The following is a 21,066-nucleotide window of genomic DNA, read 5'->3' as shown; positions in this document are numbered from 1 at the left end:
GACCTCCCGCCATTACTAGATTCCTCAGCCATTATTAGAGACACCCCCCCCACACTATTACAAGAGACCTAATGAAACATTACTGGAGGCTTCCTCAGCTACCAGAGAGCCCCCACTATTACTAGACACCCCAGCCATTATTAGAGACCTCCACCACTGCTACAGCCCCCACCATTACTAGAGACTCCCCCCACTATACCTAGAGACCTCCACCATGGCTAGACACCCCATGTTATTTCTAGATACCACCACAAAGAGACCCCGTTTATTACCAGAGACCCTTTGTTTTATGATTAGCTCTTCAGGGTTTTTTCTATTTTATTTCTTTGTCCCCGCGGAGGACATGAAGGAGCCATCACGTTCTCCCTCGGACATTGCGATTTAATACTTCCATGGTTTGGCCTCACATAGGATCACAAATATCACAGACATGGGGACATGACGATACCATACACCCCGTGACCACATTGCAGGGGGCCGACGAGGTGACAGAGTGGGCACCCCAAAAAATGTTCTACAAATTTTGATTTGTTATATTGGCTTTTTAGTAGATTTGATTGATCCCGAGACCCCACCAGGTGGAAGGAGGTGTACGGGAAAGTATCACGCTTCAGGATAAACCCTTGTGCCCCATCTCAGGACCCCTCGAGATCAGAACTACCAGCGTTTCGCACCTTTATTGCCTCCATCACCGGCTCATACAGATCGGGATACCCGGAGAAGCGGAAGACCATGCAATGGACGAGCTCTGCAAACTGCTCCAGGCAGCTGCCGGCCGAATTTGTGCTCTCGTTGGAGAGGCAGGAAACCATCTGCGGGACGTGAGGAACGATCTGAAAGACACGGACATGACAGCAGGGTGATCCACGTAATATTGTCCTGTGCACACCGAAATCTAGCATTTTGTTACAGGGGCAGGGGCGGACAGATCATTGGTGCAGCCTGTGCGGTCACACAGGGGCCCAAGAGATAAGGGGGGACATTTGTACCTCCAAAGCAGGTGGAATTGTGCATTTTAATGAGCTTTTTGGCTGCAAAGGGCCCATATATTGTACTTACACAAGGGCCCTTTTCTGCCTGTGTTCACCAGTGTACAGGCGTATTCTGTTTTTTTTATTTATATACTTTGGGGTTCAATTCCTATTTCTGCTTGCTGTCAGTGAATGAAAACACTCTTTGTTCCAATCAGAGGCAGTAATCCTGCACACAGATGGTCCTGCTCTCAGCTGAGAAGTGGATAAACAATGCTCTGCGAGATAAACATCAAGGTCTCCAGACAGTGTAACAAACCACAGATGTGTGCAGCTCACAGAGCATTGTCCACACATCTGAGCATGCTCTAATCTGGGCAAAGTCAGGAGGAGGAGGAGGTGAGCTGTACCATCAACAATTGTGAGTGGTGGATCCTGTGTTATTTACTGTATATAGAGGAGTTTTCAGTCATTGATAAGAGGGAGGAGGAGGTGAGCTTTGACATCCCCTATAGTCAATGCTGGATCCTGTGTTATATACTGAATATAGAGGTGTTATCAATCATTGTACAGGAGGAGGAGGTGAGATGTGACATCACCTATTGTGAATGGTTGATCCTGTGTGTTTGGAGTGGGGTCGTCTGGAGTGGGGTCATCTGGAGTGGGGATGTCTGGAGTGGGGTGGTTCTGAGTAGGGACGTCTGGAGTGGGGTGGTTCAGAGTGGGGACGTCTGGAGTGGGATTGTTCGGAGTGGGGACGTCTGGCGTGGGGTTGTTCGGAGTGGAGACGTCTGGCGTGGGGTTAATCGGAGTGGGGTCGTTCGAAGTGGGGTCGTTCGAAGTGGGGTCGTCTGGAGTGGGGTCGTCTGGAGTGGGGTCGTCTGGAGTGGAGATGTCTGGAGTGGGGACGTCTGGCGTGGGGTTGTTCGGAGTGGGGACGTCTGGCGTGGGGTTGTTCGGAGTGGGGTCGTTCGAAGTGGGGTCGTCTGGAGTGGGGTCGTCTGGAGTGGGGTCGTCTGGAGTGGGGTGGTTCAGAGTGGGGACTTCTGGAGTGGGGACGTCTGGAGTGGGGACGTCTGGCGTGGGATTGTTCGCAGTGGGGACGTCTGGCGTGGGGTTGTTCGGAGTGGGGACGTCTGGCGTGGGGTTGTTCGGAGTGGGGTCGTTCGAAGTGGGGTCGTCTGGAGTGGGGTCGTCTGGAGTGGGGTCGTCTGGAGTGGGGTGGTTCAGAGTGGGGACATCTGGAGTGGGGACGTCTGGAGTGGGGTCGTTCGAAGTGGGGTCGTTCGAAGTGGGGTCGTCTGGAGTGGGGTCGTCTGGAGTGGGGTCGTCTGGAGTGGGGTCGTCTGGAGTGGGGTGGTTCAGAGTGGGGACTTCTGGAGTGGGGACATCTGGAGTGGGGACGTCTGGAGTGGGGACGTTCGAAGTGGGGTCGTCTGGAGTGGGGTCGTCTGGAGTGGGGTCATCTGGAGTGGGGTCGTCTGGAGTGGGGTGGTTCAGAGTGGGGACTTCTGGAGTGGGGACTTCTGGAGTGGGGATGTCTGGAGTGGGGTGGTCTGGAGTGGGGTGGTCTGGAGTGGGGTGGTCTGGAGTGGGGTGGTCTGGAGTGGGGTCGTCTGGAGTGGGGTCGTCTGGAGTGGGGTCGTCTGGAGTGGGGTGGTCTGGAGTGGGGTCGTCTGGAGTGGAGATGTCTGGAGTGGGGACGTCTGGAGTGGGGTGGTTCGGAGTGGGGACGTCTGGAGTGGGGTGGTTCGGAGTGGGGACGTCTGGAGTGGGGTGGTTCGGAGTGGGGACGTCTGGAGTGGGGTGGTTCGGAGTGGGGACGTCTGGAGTGGGGTGGTTCGGAGTGGGGACTTCTGGAGTGGGGTGGTTCAGAGTGGGGTTGTTCGGAGTGGGGACGTCTAGAGTGGGATTGTTCGCAGTGGGGATGTCTGGAGTGGGATTGTTTGCAGTGGGGATGTCTGGAGTGGGATTGTTCGGAGTGGGGACGTCTGGTGTGGGGTTGTTCGGAGTGGAGACGTCTGGCGTGGGGTTAATCGGAGTGGGGTCGTTCGAAGTGGGGTCGTCTGGAGTGGGGTCGTCTGGAGTGGGGTCGTCTGGAGTGGAGATGTCTGGAGTGGGGACGTCTGGAGTGGGGTGGTTCGGAGTGGGGACGTCTGGAGTGGGGTGGTTCGGAGTGGGGACGTCTGGAGTGGGGTGGTTCGGAGTGGGGACGTCTGGAGTGGGGTGGTTCGGAGTGGGGACGTCTGGAGTGGGGTGGTTCGGAGTGGGGACGTCTGGAGTGGGGTGGTTCGGAGTGGGGACTTCTGGAGTGGGGTGGTTCAGAGTGGGGTTGTTCGGAGTGGGGACGTCTAGAGTGGGATTGTTCGCAGTGGGGACGTCTGGAGTGGGATTGTTTGCAGTGGGGATGTCTGGAGTGGGATTGTTCGCAGTGGGGACGTCTGGCGTGGGGTTGTTCGCAGTGGGGACGTCTGGCGTGGGGTTGTTCGGAGTGGGGACGTCTGGAGTGGGGACGTCTGGAGTGGGGTCGTCTGGAGTGGGGTCGTCTGGAGTGGGTGGTTCAGAGGGGGGTCGTCTGGAGTGGAGATGTCTGGAGTGGGGACCTCTGGAGTGGGGTGGTTCGGAGTGGGGACGTCTGGAGTGGGGTGGTTCGGAGTGGGGACGTCTGGAGTGGGGTGGTTCGGAGTGGGGACGTCTGGAGTGGGGTGGTTCGGAGTGGGGACGTCTGGAGTGGGGTGGTTCGGAGTGGGGACGTCTGGAGTGGGGTGGTTCGGAGTGGGGACGTCTGGAGTGGGGTGGTTCGGAGTGGGGTTGTTCGGAGTGGGGACGTCTGGAGTGGGATTGTTCGCAGTGGGGACGTCTGGAGTGGGATTGTTCGCAGTGGGGACGTCTGGAGTGGGATTGTTCGCAGTGGGGATGTCTGGAGTGGGATTGTTTGCAGTGGGGATGTCTGGAGTGGGATTGTTCGGAGTGGGGACGTCTGGCGTGGGGTTGTTCGGAGTGGAGACGTCTGGCGTGGGGTTAATCGGAGTGGGGTCGTTCGAAGTGGGGTCGTCTGGAGTGGGGTCGTCTGGAGTGGGGTCGTCTGGAGTGGAGATGTCTGGAGTGGGGACGTCTGGAGTGGGGTGGTTCGGAGTGGGGACGTCTGGAGTGGGGTGGTTCGGAGTGGGGACGTCTGGAGTGGGGTGGTTCGGAGTGGGGACGTCTGGAGTGGGGTGGTTCGGAGTGGGGACGTCTGGAGTGGGGTGGTTCGGAGTGGGGACGTCTGGAGTGGGGTGGTTCGGAGTGGGGACTTCTGGAGTGGGGTGGTTCAGAGTGGGGTTGTTCGGAGTGGGGACGTCTAGAGTGGGATTGTTCGCAGTGGGGACGTCTGGAGTGGGATTGTTTGCAGTGGGGATGTCTGGAGTGGGATTGTTCGGAGTGGGGACGTCTGGCGTGGGGTTGTTCGGAGTGGAGACGTCTGGCGTGGGGTTAATCGGAGTGGGGTCGTTCGAAGTGGGGTCGTCTGGAGTGGGGTCGTCTGGAGTGGGGTCGTCTGGAGTGGAGATGTCTGGAGTGGGGACGTCTGGAGTGGGGTGGTTCGGAGTGGGGACGTCTGGAGTGGGGTGGTTCGGAGTGGGGACGTCTGGAGTGGGGTGGTTCGGAGTGGGGACGTCTGGAGTGGGGTGGTTCGGAGTGGGGACGTCTGGAGTGGGGTGGTTCGGAGTGGGGACGTCTGGAGTGGGGTGGTTCGGAGTGGGGACTTCTGGAGTGGGGTGGTTCAGAGTGGGGTTGTTCGGAGTGGGGACGTCTAGAGTGGGATTGTTCGCAGTGGGGACGTCTGGAGTGGGATTGTTTGCAGTGGGGATGTCTGGAGTGGGATTGTTCGCAGTGGGGACGTCTGGAGTGGGATTGTTTGCAGTGGGGATGTCTGGAGTGGGATTGTTCGCAGTGGGGACGTCTGGCGTGGGGTTGTTCGCAGTGGGGACGTCTGGCGTGGGGTTGTTCGGAGTGGGGACGTCTGGAGTGGGGACGTCTGGAGTGGGGTCGTCTGGAGTGGGGTCGTCTGGAGTGGGTGGTTCAGAGGGGGGTCGTCTGGAGTGGAGATGTCTGGAGTGGGGACCTCTGGAGTGGGGTGGTTCGGAGTGGGGACGTCTGGAGTGGGGTGGTTCGGAGTGGGGACGTCTGGAGTGGGGTGGTTCGGAGTGGGGACGTCTGGAGTGGGGTGGTTCGGAGTGGGGACGTCTGGAGTGGGGTGGTTCGGAGTGGGGACGTCTGGAGTGGGGTGGTTCGGAGTGGGGACGTCTGGAGTGGGGACGTCTGGAGTGGGATTGTTCGCAGTGGGGACGTCTGGAGTGGGATTGTTCGCAGTGGGGACGTCTGGAGTGGGATTGTTCGCAGTGGGGATGTCTGGAGTGGGATTGTTCGCAGTGGGGACGTCTGGCGTGGGGTTGTTCGGAGTGGGACATCTGGCGTGGGGTTGTTCGGAGTGGGGACGTCTGGAGTGGGGACGTCTGGAGTGGGGTCGTCTGGAGTGGGGTCATCTGGAGTGGGGTCGTCTGGAGTGGGGTGGTTCAGAGGGGGGTCGTCTGGAGTGGAGATGTCTGGAGTGGGGACCTCTGGAGTGGGGTGGTTCGGAGTGGGGACGTCTGGAGTGGGGTGGTTCGGAGTGGGGACGTCTGGAGTGGGGTGGTTCGGAGTGGGGACGTATGGAGTGGGGACGTCTGGAGTGGGGTCGTTCGGAGTGGGGACGTCTGGAGTGGGGTCGTTCGAAGTGGGGACGTCTGGAGTGGGGTCGTTCGGAGTGGGGATGTCTGCAGTGGGGTTGTTCGGAGAGGGGACGTCTGGAGTGGGGTTATTCGGAGTGGGGACGTCTGCAGTGGGGTTGTTCGAAGTGGGGACGTCTGGAGTGGGGTTATTCGGAGTGGGGACGTCTGGAGTGGGGTTATTCGGAGTGGGGACGTCTGCAGTGGGGTTGTTCGGAGTGGGGACGTCTGCAGTGGGGTTGTTCGGAGTGGGGACGTCTGCAGTGGGTTTGTTCGGAGTGGGGACGTCTGGAGTGGAGACAGCAGTAAGTGATTCTCAGAACATTATCAGGGAATTGAATCCGCCTCTTACCAGATGAAAGGCTTCGGGCGAGTGCTGAAAGCTCAGCAGCATGTACCGGAGGACACACAGCGCCCCGTCCCGCACCCCGGGGTACAGAAGCTTCGAGAACACCTGAAACCACAAGAGGAATTACACTGCTAACGTCAGACTGTACAAAAATATCAATCAGTAATCTGGTCACAGACCAAAAACAATGAGGTGCAATACAGGGTTATGGGGGGAAAAGCAAAAAGCTATGCCCCCATAATATCAGTGACATTCACAGTGCCCCCATAATACCAACGATATCTACGGATCCTTGGCTGTCACTGATATGGGGGCACTGCGGATTCCATTCTGACAGTCTGGTGGTGCATACCGCTGCACTCTTGATGCCACTCACAACCTCCACTCCAGTACGTGGTTCAGTGTATAAACTCGTTGCCCACTAGGGATAACGTTCACCTCGGACCCATTCACCACTTATGCACTAAAACGGGAATTTCACATTGAAATTTTTTGAAAAATTGTGGATTTTTAAAACTAAATGGTCGACAAACTCAATTGTCTATAAGACTTTTTTTTCGATTCCAAACTGTCACTTAAAGGGGCTCTCTAACCCCTGCTGTTTCCTAATAGGAGACACTCAATCATAAAAACAAGTACATGTGATAAAATAGCCCCCCCCATTTATATTTTGTGTTGTAGGTTTGCACCTTTTGAATTTTTGATAGGGAGACTTCGGTGAGAATGCTGAACTTCTTGACGGCGGCGAGCCCCTTTAATAAAGCAATAATCCACTTGTCAATGTTCTTGCCCAGAGGCCACGACACCCAGTCAATCATCCTGCAAAAAAAAGAAGATATTAGAAATAAGCCTATTCCAAAACTGATGTATCTCGGTGGCAGAATGTGGCTCTATTTCTGTTTTTCTTCCTGCTGAGTGGGCGGGGAGTTGTCCTGTGTCTGAGCCAATCACTGATCTCTCACTTGCAGCTCCTCCTCCCCTCTCACAGCCATTGAGGGAGGGAATCTGCAGCTTCATCTCCCTCCTCTCCCCTCCCTTTTATTTAATCTTGCAGTTATCCAGGCATGGCAAAACAAATATCATGAAGACTGCCCGATGCGTTAAAGGGATTTTCCGCTGGTCCCGAAAATAATGCATACTTGTAAAATAACAAAATCAGAAACTAGTCCCTTTTCCCAGGTCCAGAACTGGCTCCCTGATGTTGCTTTGTTTTGTTTGTTTTTTTCTTTTTACCTGTAGTGGTGACATCACCGCTGCAGCCAATCGCTATATTCTTTATTATATATTCTACATAAGCAGTGATTGGCTGCAGCAGTGATGTCACCACTATGGCACACATCACACCTGCGGCCAATCACAGAGCTCCACTGAAGTAGGCAGGAAAAGCTAATGAGACCAGTGACTGGTTGCATCGGTAATGATGATGTCACCAATGCTCCAGTCTTTGTGTTTTGTTTGCAGAGTTGACGTCACGATTACACCTCACATCAGCGCTGCAACCAATCATGCAGCTGTTCGACTCGGCTGATGTAGACAGCAAAACCCATCCATATCAGTGATCGGCTGCAGCGGTGACATCACCACTGCAGCCAATCACTATATTCTATATTATATATTCTAAATAGTGATTGGCTGCAGCAGTGATGTCACCACTACTGCACACATCACCGCTGCAGCCAATCACAGAGCTCAGCTAATGTAGGCAGAAAAATCTATCAAGGCCAGTGACTGACTGCATCGGTAATGATGATGTCACCAATGCTCCGGTCTCTGCGTTGTGTTTGCAGAGTTGACGTCATGATTACAGCTTATATTGTGAAGCCCCACAGGTGTTGTATCGGTGCATACCTTCAGGGACTCCACGTAGCTGGTGCTGGTCACAGGTAGGGAATCTTCAGTTTTGATCGTGACGCCACTCTCAGTATTGCGGTCAGTGGGGACCGCCACTGCAGGTTAGGGGACGCCTGGGGCTGATGGTGGGTGCAGTTGGATATAGTAGCCTCCTGAGAGTGAGGCAAGCCCCAGGGCCCGGTGTGGGTTTGTAGTACCACAAGTCGCAGAATGACTCAAACACAGTCCAAGAAGTCTTTTAACGTGTTTACTCACTGTTTGGAGGTCACGGTGAGATGCCCGGGCGACACTGTGATAACCAGGTGGAACCAGGAATTCCAGGAGGCCGTTCTGAGGGTAGCTGTCCACTCGCCTTCCTTGCACTCTTTCTGTTTTAGGAGGATCCTTTGCTTGAAGCGTAGTAGGACCCCTCCAGGGAAGCTGTTACCACCCTGCTCCCCTCTCTCTGGCTCGTCTGCCGGCAGCGTGGCCTTGGTGGGATGGCTCCTGGCCCTGTCCCCTTATGGGCCTGGTGTGCTGCTTGGCTCAAGCTCTGTGTAGTCGTGGTGAGGGCATGAAGTACCCCCCCAACCTGTAGGTTAAGCAGCTCTGGATGATCTGCTGCCTGTTCTGGGGACCTAGTTCCCCTTGTGTGCTCGGATACTGGGATCTCCGTACTCAGCCACCCCTCTTTCTCTGGATGCTCTTCAGGCCGACCCACAGTACTCCGTTCTCCTCCGCTTTCAGCTACAGCACTCCTCAGGACCCGTCTGCACGGGAGCTTCTCTGCTCCCCCTCCATACACTTCAACTTCTTCCTCTCGACTCTCTCACTTCCTCTCTCTCTCTGCCCTGCTTCCTAGCAACCAGCCCCTGAACACACCCCTAGCTGGGAATTGAAAGTTAACTCCTTCTGGCTACCCAAGGGTCCCCTCTGGTGATGTGGGAGGCCTGGTCACTATATGTTTGTGTGTGCACCTCATCCTGGCCTTTGGAGATTACCTGGAAGCATTGCTCCCGCTTGGGTGCAATACTCTGTGGTGCCTGACCAGGTCAGGGGCGCCACATTCCCCCTTAGTTATCATCAGCACGTCCTCGGGCTGCAAAGACAAGAGAAAGAAAAAAAAGGTAATTACAAACTTTTCCCACACAGGGGCAATTATTTACATTTAAACATGCCAGGTACCATTCCACCACCAACCACCCACATGTCCGAAACCCACCCAAAAACCTCCAGGAGGCAGGTCACCGGTCCTTTTGGTAACCAGGTCTGGGCCATCACATTCCCCAGACCTTTCCTCCAATCTTCCTCTCCTGAGGGGAGTGGTGTAAGGTAGGCCCCATAAACAGGCGTACCCGCTTCCGAGTGTTGGAGGGCAGGCCCCATAAACAGGCGTGCCCCCTTGTTGGTGCAGAGCCATGCCCCTCAACAGGCAGACCCTGTGGTTGGTACCAAGAAGGCAACTTTTTACAATGCAAAGTTTGTGGTTAAAGCCAGTTCATAACCAGTGGTCTAACATTTTAAGGAAGTCTCACAATAGTCCTTGTGGGCACATTTCGCTTAAACGTTGCTTAACTATAACAGGTTAAACATTACACTCCATACCGTCACTTTCAACTAAACTGTACTTTGTCTATAGCGTAATGGGAGCTGACCAAAGTTGCTGCGGGTTGATCTACGCAGTACTATACTGTCATCTGTCTGAGGTTGTGTCCTCCCACCCGATGTATGTGTCTCAATGTGAATTCTGGGTGTACTGGGTACTGATACCAATGCGTGGTTTTCTGCTTCAGCTACATTTGGCACTTCTAGGTTCTGAACAGGTGCTTCTAGGTCTCCTACTTCTCTAGATTGAGTGAATGTAATGACTGGAATAACAACTGCTCCATTGTATTGAGGCCAACTTGCTGGAAAATCTCCAAGCGCAGTATGGATCATCCTTTCTTTTGGTTCTTGAACTGGCAAAGGGTTGGGAATTTCTTCAGGGATTCTTAGTTGTTCAGGACATTTCTTTAGGCGATCTCTAGAAACGACAGCTGTTGTTTTTCCTCCATCTTTGCTGATAAGGCATGTCTTTTCATTGCTAAGCGTTGATGGTAACACAGTATAGGGTTCTTCTTCCCAGTGATTGTCAAGTTTATGACGCCTTCTCTTTCCCTTGAGAACTATATCTCCTGGCATCAAAGGAACAGCAGGTGCTTTTCGATTGTAGGCCTTTTCTTGTTTCTCACGCTGCTGAGTCAGGCTTCGCTCCACACACTCTTGTACTTTCTTGTATTGGGCTTGGCGGTTGGAATCCCAATCAGCACCTTGTTGATGGTCTTCAGGGGTCTCAACTCCCATTTCCAGATCTACTGGCAATCTCCCTGGTCTGGCCCTCATCAGGTATGCCGGTGTGCAGTTCGTGGAACTCACAGGGATGTTGTTATACATGTCCACTAGATCGGGTAGTTTTTCTGGCCACTGACTTCGTTCCTCCAATGGGAGCGTCTTCAGAAGATCGAGAATGATGTGGTTCATCTTCTCACACATGCCATTGGTCTGAGGATGGTAAGGCGTAGTACGGATCTTCTGGCAGCCGTATAGGTTACAAAACTCCTTAAACACTTCAGCTTCAAAGGCTGGTCCTTGGTCAGTGAGCACTTGATCTGGATAGCCATGTGGTCGACAGAAGTGTGTCTGGAAAGCTTTGGCTGCAGTTTGACCTGTCAAGTCCTTGACTGGTACTACCACCAGGAATCTGGAGTAGTGGTCAACCATAGTGAGAGCGTAGTTGTAGCCTTGTCTGCTGGGTGCCAACTTTACATGGTCCAGGGCCACGATCTCCAGGGGCCGTTTAGTTTGGATTGGCTGGAGTGGTGCTCTCTGGCTGTGCTGGTCTTTTCTTCTAAGATTGCAGGGCCCGCAGTTTCGACACCACTTCTCTAGGGCAGATCTCATGCCCACCCAGTAGAATCTTACTTTAAGTAGGGCCTCCAGTTTCTTCCAACCAAAGTGGCCTGCACCATTGTGATAGGCTTCTAGCACCATCCTCGTATCCTTCTGTGGTACAACCACTTGCCACACCTTCTCATGCGTCCTCGGGTCAATGATGCTCCTGTAAAGTTTGTCTTGATAGATGAATAATCGACCCCTCTCCTTCCATAGGTACTGTGCCTCAGGTGGGGCTCCTTTGTCAAGGCTGGCGCCCGGCTGGCTGATCAGTTTCTTTACCAAGCCTACCGCTGGATCATTTTCCTGGGTCTCCTTCCAGTTGTAGTGAGGTAGTGGGTTCAGGGTCACCTCTTGGCGGTTGGCACGCGACTGCCGACACTGTTTTGCTCCATGGCGATGGAACGCTGGCAGCTCAATCTCTTCAAGATCATCTACATCTTCACCCTCGTCTGCTAGGTGAGGCATCCTGGACAGAGCATCTGCGTTGCCGTTCTTGCGGCCAGCTCGATACTTGACAGTAAAGTCATAATTCGCCAGTCGGGCTACCCAACGCTGCTCCATGGCACCCAATTTAGCAGTATCCAAGTGGGTCAGGGGGTTGTTGTCCGTGAAGACAGTGAATTTGGTGGCTGCCAGGTAGTGCTTGAACCGCTCTGTGATAGCCCATACCATGGCCAGGAACTCTAGCTTGAATGAGCTATAATTCTCCGGGTTTCTTTCAGTAGGCCTGAGCTTCCTGCTGGCGTAAGCAATCACACGCTCTTTGCCTCCCTGCACCTGTGAAAGCACTGCTCCCAGTCCCACATTACTGGCATCTGTGTACAGTACGAATGGCAGACCGTAGTCAGGGTAGGCTAGGATCTCTTCACCCGTCAAGGCCCCTTTCATTTGTCTGAAGGAGTGTTCTTCTGCTTCTCCCCAGTGAAATGGCGGGCCGGAGATCTTTCCTCTCTTCTTTGGGTGGCCTACCAGGAGCTCTTGCAAAGGCGCTGCCATCTTCGTGTAGCCCTTGATGAACCTTCTGTAGTAGCCTACCAAGCCAAGGAACTGACGTACCTCCCGGACGGTAGTAGGTGTGGGCCATTCCTGGATGACTGTGACCTTCTCTGGGTCCGGTGCTACTCCTTCTGCACTGACCACGTGACCTAGGTACTGGACCTTTGGCTTCAGTAAATGGCACTTGGATGGTTTCAGCTTCATTCCATATCGGGATAGTGCTTCAAAGACTTCAGCCAGGTGTTTCAGGTGGTCCTCGTAGGTCTTGGAGTACACGATGACATCATCCAGGTAGAGCAGGACGGTTTCAAAGTTGAGGTGCCCTAGGCAGCATTCCATAAGCCTCTGGAAGGTCCCGGGGGCATTGCAGAGTCCAAATGGCATGCTGTTGAACTCACAGAGGCCCATTGGGGTGGTGAAGGCCGTCTTCTCCCGATCTTCTTCTGCTACAGATACTTGCCAGTAGCCACTAGTAAGATCTAGGGTAGAAAAGTAGTTAGAGGCTTTCAAGGCAGCGAGGGATTCCTCTATCCTTGGCAAAGGGTAGGCATCCTTGTGTGTTATCTGATTTATCCGTCTGTAATCCACACACATCCTCATCGTGCCATCCTTCTTTCTTACCAGGACTAGGGGAGCTGCCCAGGGGCTGCAACTGTCCCTTATGACTCCTGCCTCCTTCATGTCCTTCAGCATGTCCTTTGTGCGCTGGTAATGGGCTGGTGGAATAGGCCTATGTCTTTCCTTAATGGGAGGATGACTGCCTGTGGGTATGTGATGTTGCACCCCTTTGATCCTACCAAAGTCTAGTGGGTTCTTACTAAAGACCTGCTCGTATTCCTGCACGACCCTGTAAACCCCATGTTTCTGGTAGTCGGGTGTAGAGTCAGTCCCCACGTGTAGTTTCTGGCACCAGTCCTCTAACTGCTTTTGGGAGGTCTCGCCCTCTTTTGAGTCAGCTTGTGTCAGGGGACCTACAGGTGTTATGGCGTCATCTGAGCATGTAAACAGTTTGGCTATGGTAGCGTACCTTGGTAGTCTGGCTTCCTCCTCCCCACAGTTCAACACTCGTACAGGCACTCGTCCCTTGTGTACATCAACTACCCCCCTGGCTGTCAGAATCGTGGGCCAGTGGTCTGAATGAGTGGGCTCTAGTACAGCCTGGTAATCTTGTCCTCTGAGACCTACCGCTGCTCTACACCACATCATCATTTCACTCCGTGGGGGTATCACAATGGGGTTAGCATCCATCACCCGTACACTACCAATCTCACCGCCAGTCTGTTTTACCTGTTGCTTCCTCAGAATGATTCGGATCTCCTTTTGCAAGGCTCTTTGCGACCTGCCGTCAGCACCTTCAACAATCTGGTGAAGCAACAACAACACTTCCCCCAGGCAATTTTCTATGACATTAGTGCCTAAAATCATTTGCGGGTTCCTTTCTCTAATATCAGTGTCCACAACAATCAGTCCTTGTCCCTTCATTTCCTGCCTTCCCACCTTTATGGTTACCTCTTTGACCCCGATCTGGTCTATAGGTTGTCCGTTGGCAGCATAGATGGTGAGGGAGGGGTCCGGTGGTCGGAGATCGCCGTCCGACCAAAACCTCCGATAAAGGACATGCGGGATCGTGGTGACCTGAGAGCCGGTGTCCAATAATGCCGGGGTAGGGATCCCGTCCAAGACGATGGACAGGACAGGACGTCCACCCACGTACTGATCACAGCAGCGACTTGGGCCTGATCTTCTTAATCCTGAGGACTGGCCCTCGGCCCCAGGTTTGACTCGTTTAAAGGACAGGCCCTTGCATAGTGACCTGCCTTCTGGCAACGACGACAGATGGGTTGTCCAGCTGAGTCATAGCGATCACTGCTCCTGCCTCGAGTTGGGGGACCCCTTCTCCTCCGCATCCAAGGGACGTCCTCTGGGTTGTCGGCTAGCAGGATCTGATGAGGGACTTTGGTCTCTGAGGGCAACTGCATTGCTTTCAGGATTTGTGCGACGTCCTTAGTGAGCTGCTGCACTTGGGAGGATAGCGTACTTATGGTCTCTGCTGGCGCGTTGAGTCCTTTTGCAGTCATCAGGGCCTGCGTGGAGGATTCTGCTCCTGCAGCCGTGGAACTGGCAGGGTCTGTGTCCACAGGGGGTTGGAGTGCTTTCACTGCCCGGTCTTTCAGAATGGCAAAGTCCACGTCGGGGTGTTCTAGGGACCACAGCTTCATCTGCTTCCCATCCTCAGGAGAGCGCAGGCCCCGCAAGAATTGTTCCTTCATCATCCGGTTTCCTTCCTGATCACTGACAGGGTCCACCAGCTTGAGAGCCCGTAGTGCAGCCTGCAGCCTGAGGGCATAGTCTCTTATACTATCTTGGGGCTTCTGACGGCAGTGATAGAAGTCCGTTCTCAGCTCTCCCTCCGTGCGGTGTTCAAAAGCAGCTGCTAGTTTGGCAAAGATGGTCTCAACAGAGCTCCGGTCATCATTGGCCCAGGACTCAGCTTCCAATTCTGCTGCTCCAGTCAATTGTCCCAGCACCACAGCGGCCCTCTGTTTACCAGTCATCGCGTGCATGTCTAGCAGGGTGTTGATCTTTTTCTTAAACCCGGTCAGCGTGTCTATTTTACCGGCGTATTGAGGCAGCCATTGCACCCCTGGGGCATACAACAAGGACACTGGCATTATGGGGGCGACCTCGGCCGGCGCAGCTGCGACCGCGGCACCGGCACCAGGCGCTGCGGCGTCCAGCGCGACAGGGGCTGGCATCGCTTGGGCTGCGTCGCCCTGACCAGGGGCATTACCTCCTGCAGCGTCCATTTTTCTTCAGAAATCTGCGCGCTCCCTTTCCACTTCCTGGGTCAGTACGCTCTCTGAATTGTGGGGATTCTGGGGCGGCCACACCTCTTCGTGGGCGGTGCTCTTCTCCCTCGCGCGGGCTGCAGCGCGCGCTTTTGAAGATGGCAATATGGCGGCGGTTCAATTTTTGCGGTCGGACCTCTGAGGCACACGGTCACCTGTCTGAACAGGTCTAGTCCTTATCCTGTTCGTGACGCCAGAAGATGTGAAGCCCCACAGGTGTTGTATCGGTGCATACCTTCAGGGACTCCACGTAGCTGGTGCTGGTCACAGGTAGGGAATCTTCAGTTTTGATCGTGACGCCACTCTCAGTATTGCGGTCAGTGGGGACCGCCACTGCAGGTTAGGGGACGCCTGGGGCTGATGGTGGGTGCAGTTGGATATAGTAGCCTCCTGAGAGTGAGGCAAGCCCCAGGGCCCGGTGTGGGTTTGTAGTACCACAAGTCGCAGAATGACTCAAACACAGTCCAAGAAGTCTTTTAACGTGTTTACTCACTGTTTGGAGGTCACGGTGAGATGCCCGGGCGACACTGTGATAACCAGGTGGAACCAGGAATTCCAGGAGGCCGTTCTGAGGGTAGCTGTCCACTCGCCTTCCTTGCATTCTTTCTGTTTTAGGAGGATCCTTTGCTTGAAGCGTAGTAGGACCCCTCCAGGGAAGCTGTTACCACCCTGCTCCCCTCTCTCTGGCTCGTCTGCCGGCAGCGTGGCCTTGGTGGGATGGCTCCTGGCCCTGTCCCCTTATGGGCCTGGTGTGCTGCTTGGCTCAAGCTCTGTGTAGTCGTGGTGAGGGCATGAAGTACCCCCCCCACCTGTAGGTTAAGCAGCTCTGGATGATCTGCTGCCTGTTCTGGGGACCTAGTTCCCCTTGTGTGCTCGGATACTGGGATCTCCGTACTCAGCCACCCCTCTTTCTCTGGATGCTCTTCAGGCCGACCCACAGTACTCCGTTCTCCTCCGCTTTCAGCTACAGCACTCCTCAGGACCCGTCTGTGTGAAGCCCCGCAGGTGCTGTGTCGGTGCATACCTTCAGGGACTCCACGTAGCTGGTGCTGGTCACAGGTAGGGAATCTTCAGTTTTTGATCGTGACGCCACTCTCAGATTTGCGGTCAGAGGGGACCGCCACTGCAGGTTAGAGGACGCCTGGGGCTGATGGTGGGTGCAGTCGGGTGTAGTAGCCTCCTGAGAGTGAGGCAAGCCCCAGGGCCCTTTGTAAAGCTGTAGTACCACAAGTCGCAGAATGACCACACACAGGCAGAGTGTCTTTCAGGGTTTTTACTCACTTCAGGTGGCAGGGTGAGTAACCCGGGCGTAACTGGGATGAACCAGGTGGGAACCAGGTATCCTTCCGGCTGACTCTATGAGGGTGACTACAAACTCGCCTTCCTTAGCCCTTGGTGGTTTGGGGTGACCCCGACTTTTAGTCCCTATGGGGGTCACCCAGGGAAGATGCTCCAAGCCTCTCTCCCCTTGTTGTTTTGCCGTGTGCTTGTTCCCCGGGCCAGGCCACTCCAGCCTCTTGCCTCCTGTGACCTATGGGCCCTACTTGCGGTTACGTGGCTGCGGCTTTTGGTTGTTGTGGTGTGGGCTGTAAGAGCCCCACACCGGCAGGTTTAGCAGGGAAAGGTGAATCTATCCTCGCTTCGGGATCTGCCGCCCGGTTGGGCCTGGTGCTCTCTAGAAGTCTCCGTACTTCCCACTCCGTTGCACTCGCTAGCTGAAGCTGGCTTTCAGGCAGCACTTCTAGTTGACCGTTCTCCCCCGTCTGTAGCCACTGCGCGGGCGCTGTTAGACAGCATCAGCCCCACAGGTCTGCTCCTCACTGAGCCCTCTGGAGTTGTGCTCTAACTGACTCACTGCCCCTCCTCCCCTGTTCTTGCCTACGCCACCTAGCAACCAGACTCTCCACCACACCCCTTGAGAGGAGATGGAGGCTTTTTAACCCCCTGCCACTATTCCAGTGGAGGTATAGGCTTTGCCCCCTCCTGGGATCCCCAGGGGTCCTCTCATGGGTACATGTGTGAGACCTGGTCACTATGCGCCTGTGTTCCACACCCCTGTCAGCCATCTGGATTACCTGTATTGTACTGTCCCCAGCATGGGTGCAGTACTCAGTGGTGCCTGACCAGGTCAGGGGCGCCACATTCCCCCTTAGTTATCACCAGCACGTCCTCGGGCTGCAAGACAACATTTTAAAAATGCATAAAACATTAAAACATGTAAAACATTTAAAAGCACCAGGTATCAGACATCACCACCCTCCACCCACAAGTCCGTTAACCCACCCAAAACCCTTTCAGGAGGCAGGTCACCGGTCCTGTTGGTAACCAGGTCTGGGCCATCCGTTTCTCCAGACCTTTCCTCCAATCTTCCTCTCCCGTTGGCCGCGACTTCAGCCACTTCTGGCTCTTCTGGCAGGATGCAGAGGCGGCCTCCACAGTTGGTGCTGGCCAGGTACCCTCTTTGTGGTGGTGAGCCAAGGCCCCATAAACAGGCGTGCTCTCTGGTCGCAGGTGAGCCAAGGCCCTTTTCTACGGACGGGCCCCCCTGGTTGCAGACGAGCCAAGCCCCTAAACAGGCTGGCCCTGGTGGTGGTGCCACTGGTGTAACTATTTACACTGCGAGAGTTTGTGGCTATAGCAAGTTCATAGCCTTAAGTTTATTTCTCACAATAGTTTTTGTGGGCGCATTTCTTTAACGTTGCAAACAAAACTTTTCAAAACTGGTCAAAACAGTAACTTCTTACTTTACTTTACTTTACTTTTTACTCCTCTTTTTCACTAGGGCGAGGGCACGTTGGGCACTGGCACCTGTGACTTTCTTGCTCTTTGTCTCTGTCTTCATCTGTAGGATCTTTATCTTTCCGTTCTTGGTCTTCATCTGTTTCTACATCTGGTTCTTTATCTCTGTCTTGTCTTTCTTGTCTTTCTTGTCTTTCTTGTCTTTCTTGTCTTAGGGGATGGCTGTAAGGTTTGTTGGGACATAGCGTTACGTTCAGAGCATACAATCCTCTTTCGCCTTGATGCAGGGTGAACTGAACGGAATCTCCCATCTTTAGATTTCTGCAAGGGTGTCCTCTTGGCAGATGAGCGTTCACATCTCTGCGGTTTACAAATATCCCTTCTTTTATTCCTGGTGCTACAATGAAGCCATAACCACTTCTCAGATTAAAGTCTTCCACTATGCCATAACACAGGGGTCCTCTAGCCTGGGCTTTGGACTCTCTCAACAAACGCTTCTCCTTTAGGTCTCTGGCGGTGACTGCTCTCTGTTCAGGAGACTGTGGTGCTGGAGCAAACTGTGTTCTTCTGCGCCGTGTCTTGCGGGCTGGATCCATGCCTGTGGGCTCCCAGGTGAAGCTCTTAGGCAGCTCTTCTTCTGCAGAGGGGGTCAGGTCCTCCTCGTCCCAGCGGGAGTAGGGCAGCATCTCCGGCTCTGAGTAGGAGTCTGCTGCGGCTGGCGTCGGAGTTAGCCCTTCTGCCTCCTGGCCTCCTCTCCCCCTTAGTTCTTCCTGGCACTCCTCTGATGGCAGGACTGGGGATGGACTTTCTCCTGCTGGCCCAGGCGGGGGACTCTCTGGTGTAGCTGCAGGGGTTACCTGAATCTCCTCAGGGGTGCATGGGGGGCGCAGGTACAGATCCACCAACCACTGGGGAAACTTGGCCTCCATGTCAGCCCTCATCTGCCAGTATTCTTCCTCCAGCGTGGGCTTCCTATCAGAGACCTCCGGGGACTGGGGAGCAGTGTCAGCTCTGGCCTTACAGGCCGGGGTAAATGCTGAGGTAGTCTTTCCTTGGCGGGCCGCGCCTGGCATGGCGGCGGCCTGGTCTTGGCGGGCCGCGCCCTGTATGGCGGCGGCCTGGTCTTGGCGGGCCGCGCCCTGTATGGCGGCGGCCTGGTCTTGGCGGGCCGCGCCCTGTATGGCGGCGGCCTGGTCTTGGCGGGCCGCGCCTATCATGGCGGCGGCCTGGTCTGTGCGGGCCGGGCAGGGCATCGCTGCGGCGGCCTGGTCTTGGCGGGCCGCGCCCTGTATGGCGGCGGCCTGGTTTTGGCGGGCCGCGCCTATCATGGCGGCGGCCTGGTCTGTGCGGGCCGGGCAGGGCATCGCTGCGGCGGCCTGGTCTTGGCGGGCCGAGCAGGGCATCGCTGCGGCGGCCGGGGCTTGGCGGGCCGCACCTGGCGTGGCTGCGGCCTGCTTCAGCGTCGCCGCACCGGACGCCTCTTCAGGGGCCGCGGACGTGGCAGCAGGGGTCGGGGCACTTGCGCGGGCCGGGGCATCATTCGACTCACCCGTTGTTGGTAGCACTGGGGTCTGCGTCGTCGCCGTCCCGCCTGACACCCGGCATGCAGCTCTCCCTTCATAGGCCCGAACCGCCGCGGTCAGCTCCTGCAGTTCCATCCGTTCCTCCCGAATCTGCTCCACGACCCGGGTCTCCAGCCGGTTGCAAAACTGGGCCAGCTCTCGGTACCACCAGGCAGCGGAGCCTGGTTCTGGGTTCCTGCGGTCAGACGCCATTTCTTCTGCGCCGTCTTCTGCACGGTCTCCCAGCAGTGGACTCTTCGCTGCCTCCTGTAACAAGCTGTCCAGTTTCCGCTCTGCCTCTTTCAGCAGCTCCTCTCCCAGCAGCAGGCTTGTGGCTCCCTTTCCTTCCCGCCGTCTCTCGACGCTTCCACTCTCATAGCTGGCAAGGTCAGAACTCTGCAGGGGATCTCTGGGTAGCCACACCTCTTCGTGGGCGGTAACTTCTTCCAGCGCGGGCTGCTGTTGTTTTTCAGCGCGCTTTTCATGGTGGCAATATGGCGGCGCTTCCAATTTTTCAAGCGGACCGCCTAGGCACATAGTCACCTGTCTGAACAGGTCTAGTCCTTATCCTGTTCGTGACGCCAGATGTGAAGCCCCGCAGGTGCTGTGTCGGTGCATACCTTCAGGGACTCCACGTAGCTGGTGCTGGTCACAGGTAGGGAATCTTCAGTTTTTGATCGTGACGCCACTCTCAGATTTGCGGTCAGAGGGGACCGCCACTGCAGGTTAGAGGACGCCTGGGGCTGATGGTGGGTGCAGTCGGGTGTAGTAGCCTCCTGAGAGTGAGGCAAGCCCCAGGGCCCTTTGTAAAGCTGTAGTACCACAAGTCGCAGAATGACCACACACAGGCAGAGTGTCTTTCAGGGTTTTTACTCACTTCAGGTGGCAGGGTGAGTAACCCGGGCGTAACTGGGATGAACCAGGTGGGAACCAGGTATCCTTCCGGCTGACTCTATGAGGGTGACTACAAACTCGCCTTCCTTAGCCCTTGGTGGTTTGGGGTGACCCCGACTTTTAGTCCCTATGGGGGTCACCCAGGGAAGATGCTCCAAGCCTCTCTCCCCTTGTTGTTTTGCCGTGTGCTTGTTCCCCGGGCCAGGCCACTCCAGCCTCTTGCCTCCTGTGACCTATGGGCCCTACTTGCGGTTACGTGGCTGCGGCTTTTGGTTGTTGTGGTGTGGGCTGTAAGAGCCCCACACCGGCAGGTTTAGCAGGGAAAGGTGAATCTATCCTCGCTTCGGGATCTGCCGCCCGGTTGGGCCTGGTGCTCTCTAGAAGTCTCCGTACTTCCCACTCCGTTGCACTCGCTAGCTGAAGCTGGCTTTCAGGCAGCACTTCTAGTTGACCGTTCTCCCCCGTCTGTAGCCACTGCGCGGGCGCTGTTAGACAGCATCAGCCCCACAGGTCTGCTCCTCACTGAGCCCTCTGGAGTTGTGCTCTAACTGACTCACTGCCCCTCCTCCCCTGTTCTTGCCTACGCCACCTAGCAACCAGACTCTCCACCACACCCCTTGAGAGGAGATGGAGGCTTTTTAACCCCCTGCCACTATTCCAGTGGAGGTATAGGCTTTGCCCCCTCCTGGGATCCCCAGGGGTCCTCTCATGGGTACATGTGTGAGACCTGGTCACTATGCGCCTGTGTTCCACACCCCTGTCAGCCATCTGGATTACCTGTATTGTACTGTCCCCAGCATGGGTGCAGTACTCAGTGGTGCCTGACCAGGTCAGGGGCGCCACATCTGCACGGGAGCTTCTCTGCTCCCCCTCCATACACTTCAACTTCTTCCTCTCGACTCTCTCACTTCCTCTCTCTCTCTGCCCTGCTTCCTAGCAACCAGCCCCTGAACACACCCCTAGCTGGGAATTGAAAGTTAACTCCTTCTGGCTACCCAAGGGTCCCCTCTGGTGATGTGGGAGGCCTGGTCACTATATGTTTGTGTGTGCACCTCATCCTGGCCTTTGGAGATTACCTGGAAGCATTGCTCCCGCTTGGGTGCAATACTCTGTGGTGCCTGACCAGGTCAGGGGCGCCACATTATCAGCACTGCAAACAATCATGGAGCTCAACGATTCTGCTGATGTAGACGGCAC

At 55.3% G+C, this 21,066-nt stretch overlaps 1 protein-coding gene across 1 annotated transcript in view; it reads right to left on the bottom strand.

Annotated features, from left to right (window-relative positions):
• The window catches only part of USP35 (ubiquitin specific peptidase 35), a 58,630-nt gene that overhangs the window by 28,929 nt on the left and 8,635 nt on the right, over positions 1-21,066 (bottom strand). The window contains exons 3-5 of the mRNA XM_075337512.1: positions 6,755-6,884; positions 6,069-6,170; positions 675-833 (exon numbers count right to left, since the gene is read on the bottom strand). Of these exons, the coding sequence (XP_075193627.1) occupies positions 675-833; positions 6,069-6,170; positions 6,755-6,884 (391 nt within the window). The remainder of the gene's footprint in view (positions 1-674; positions 834-6,068; positions 6,171-6,754; positions 6,885-21,066) is intronic.

The sequence above is a fragment of the Anomaloglossus baeobatrachus genome, chromosome 2 (assembly GCF_048569485.1).
Source record: "Anomaloglossus baeobatrachus isolate aAnoBae1 chromosome 2, aAnoBae1.hap1, whole genome shotgun sequence".
Classification (NCBI taxonomy): domain Eukaryota; kingdom Metazoa; phylum Chordata; class Amphibia; order Anura; family Aromobatidae; genus Anomaloglossus; species Anomaloglossus baeobatrachus.
This window is presented reverse-complemented; position numbering and strand designations above follow the sequence as displayed.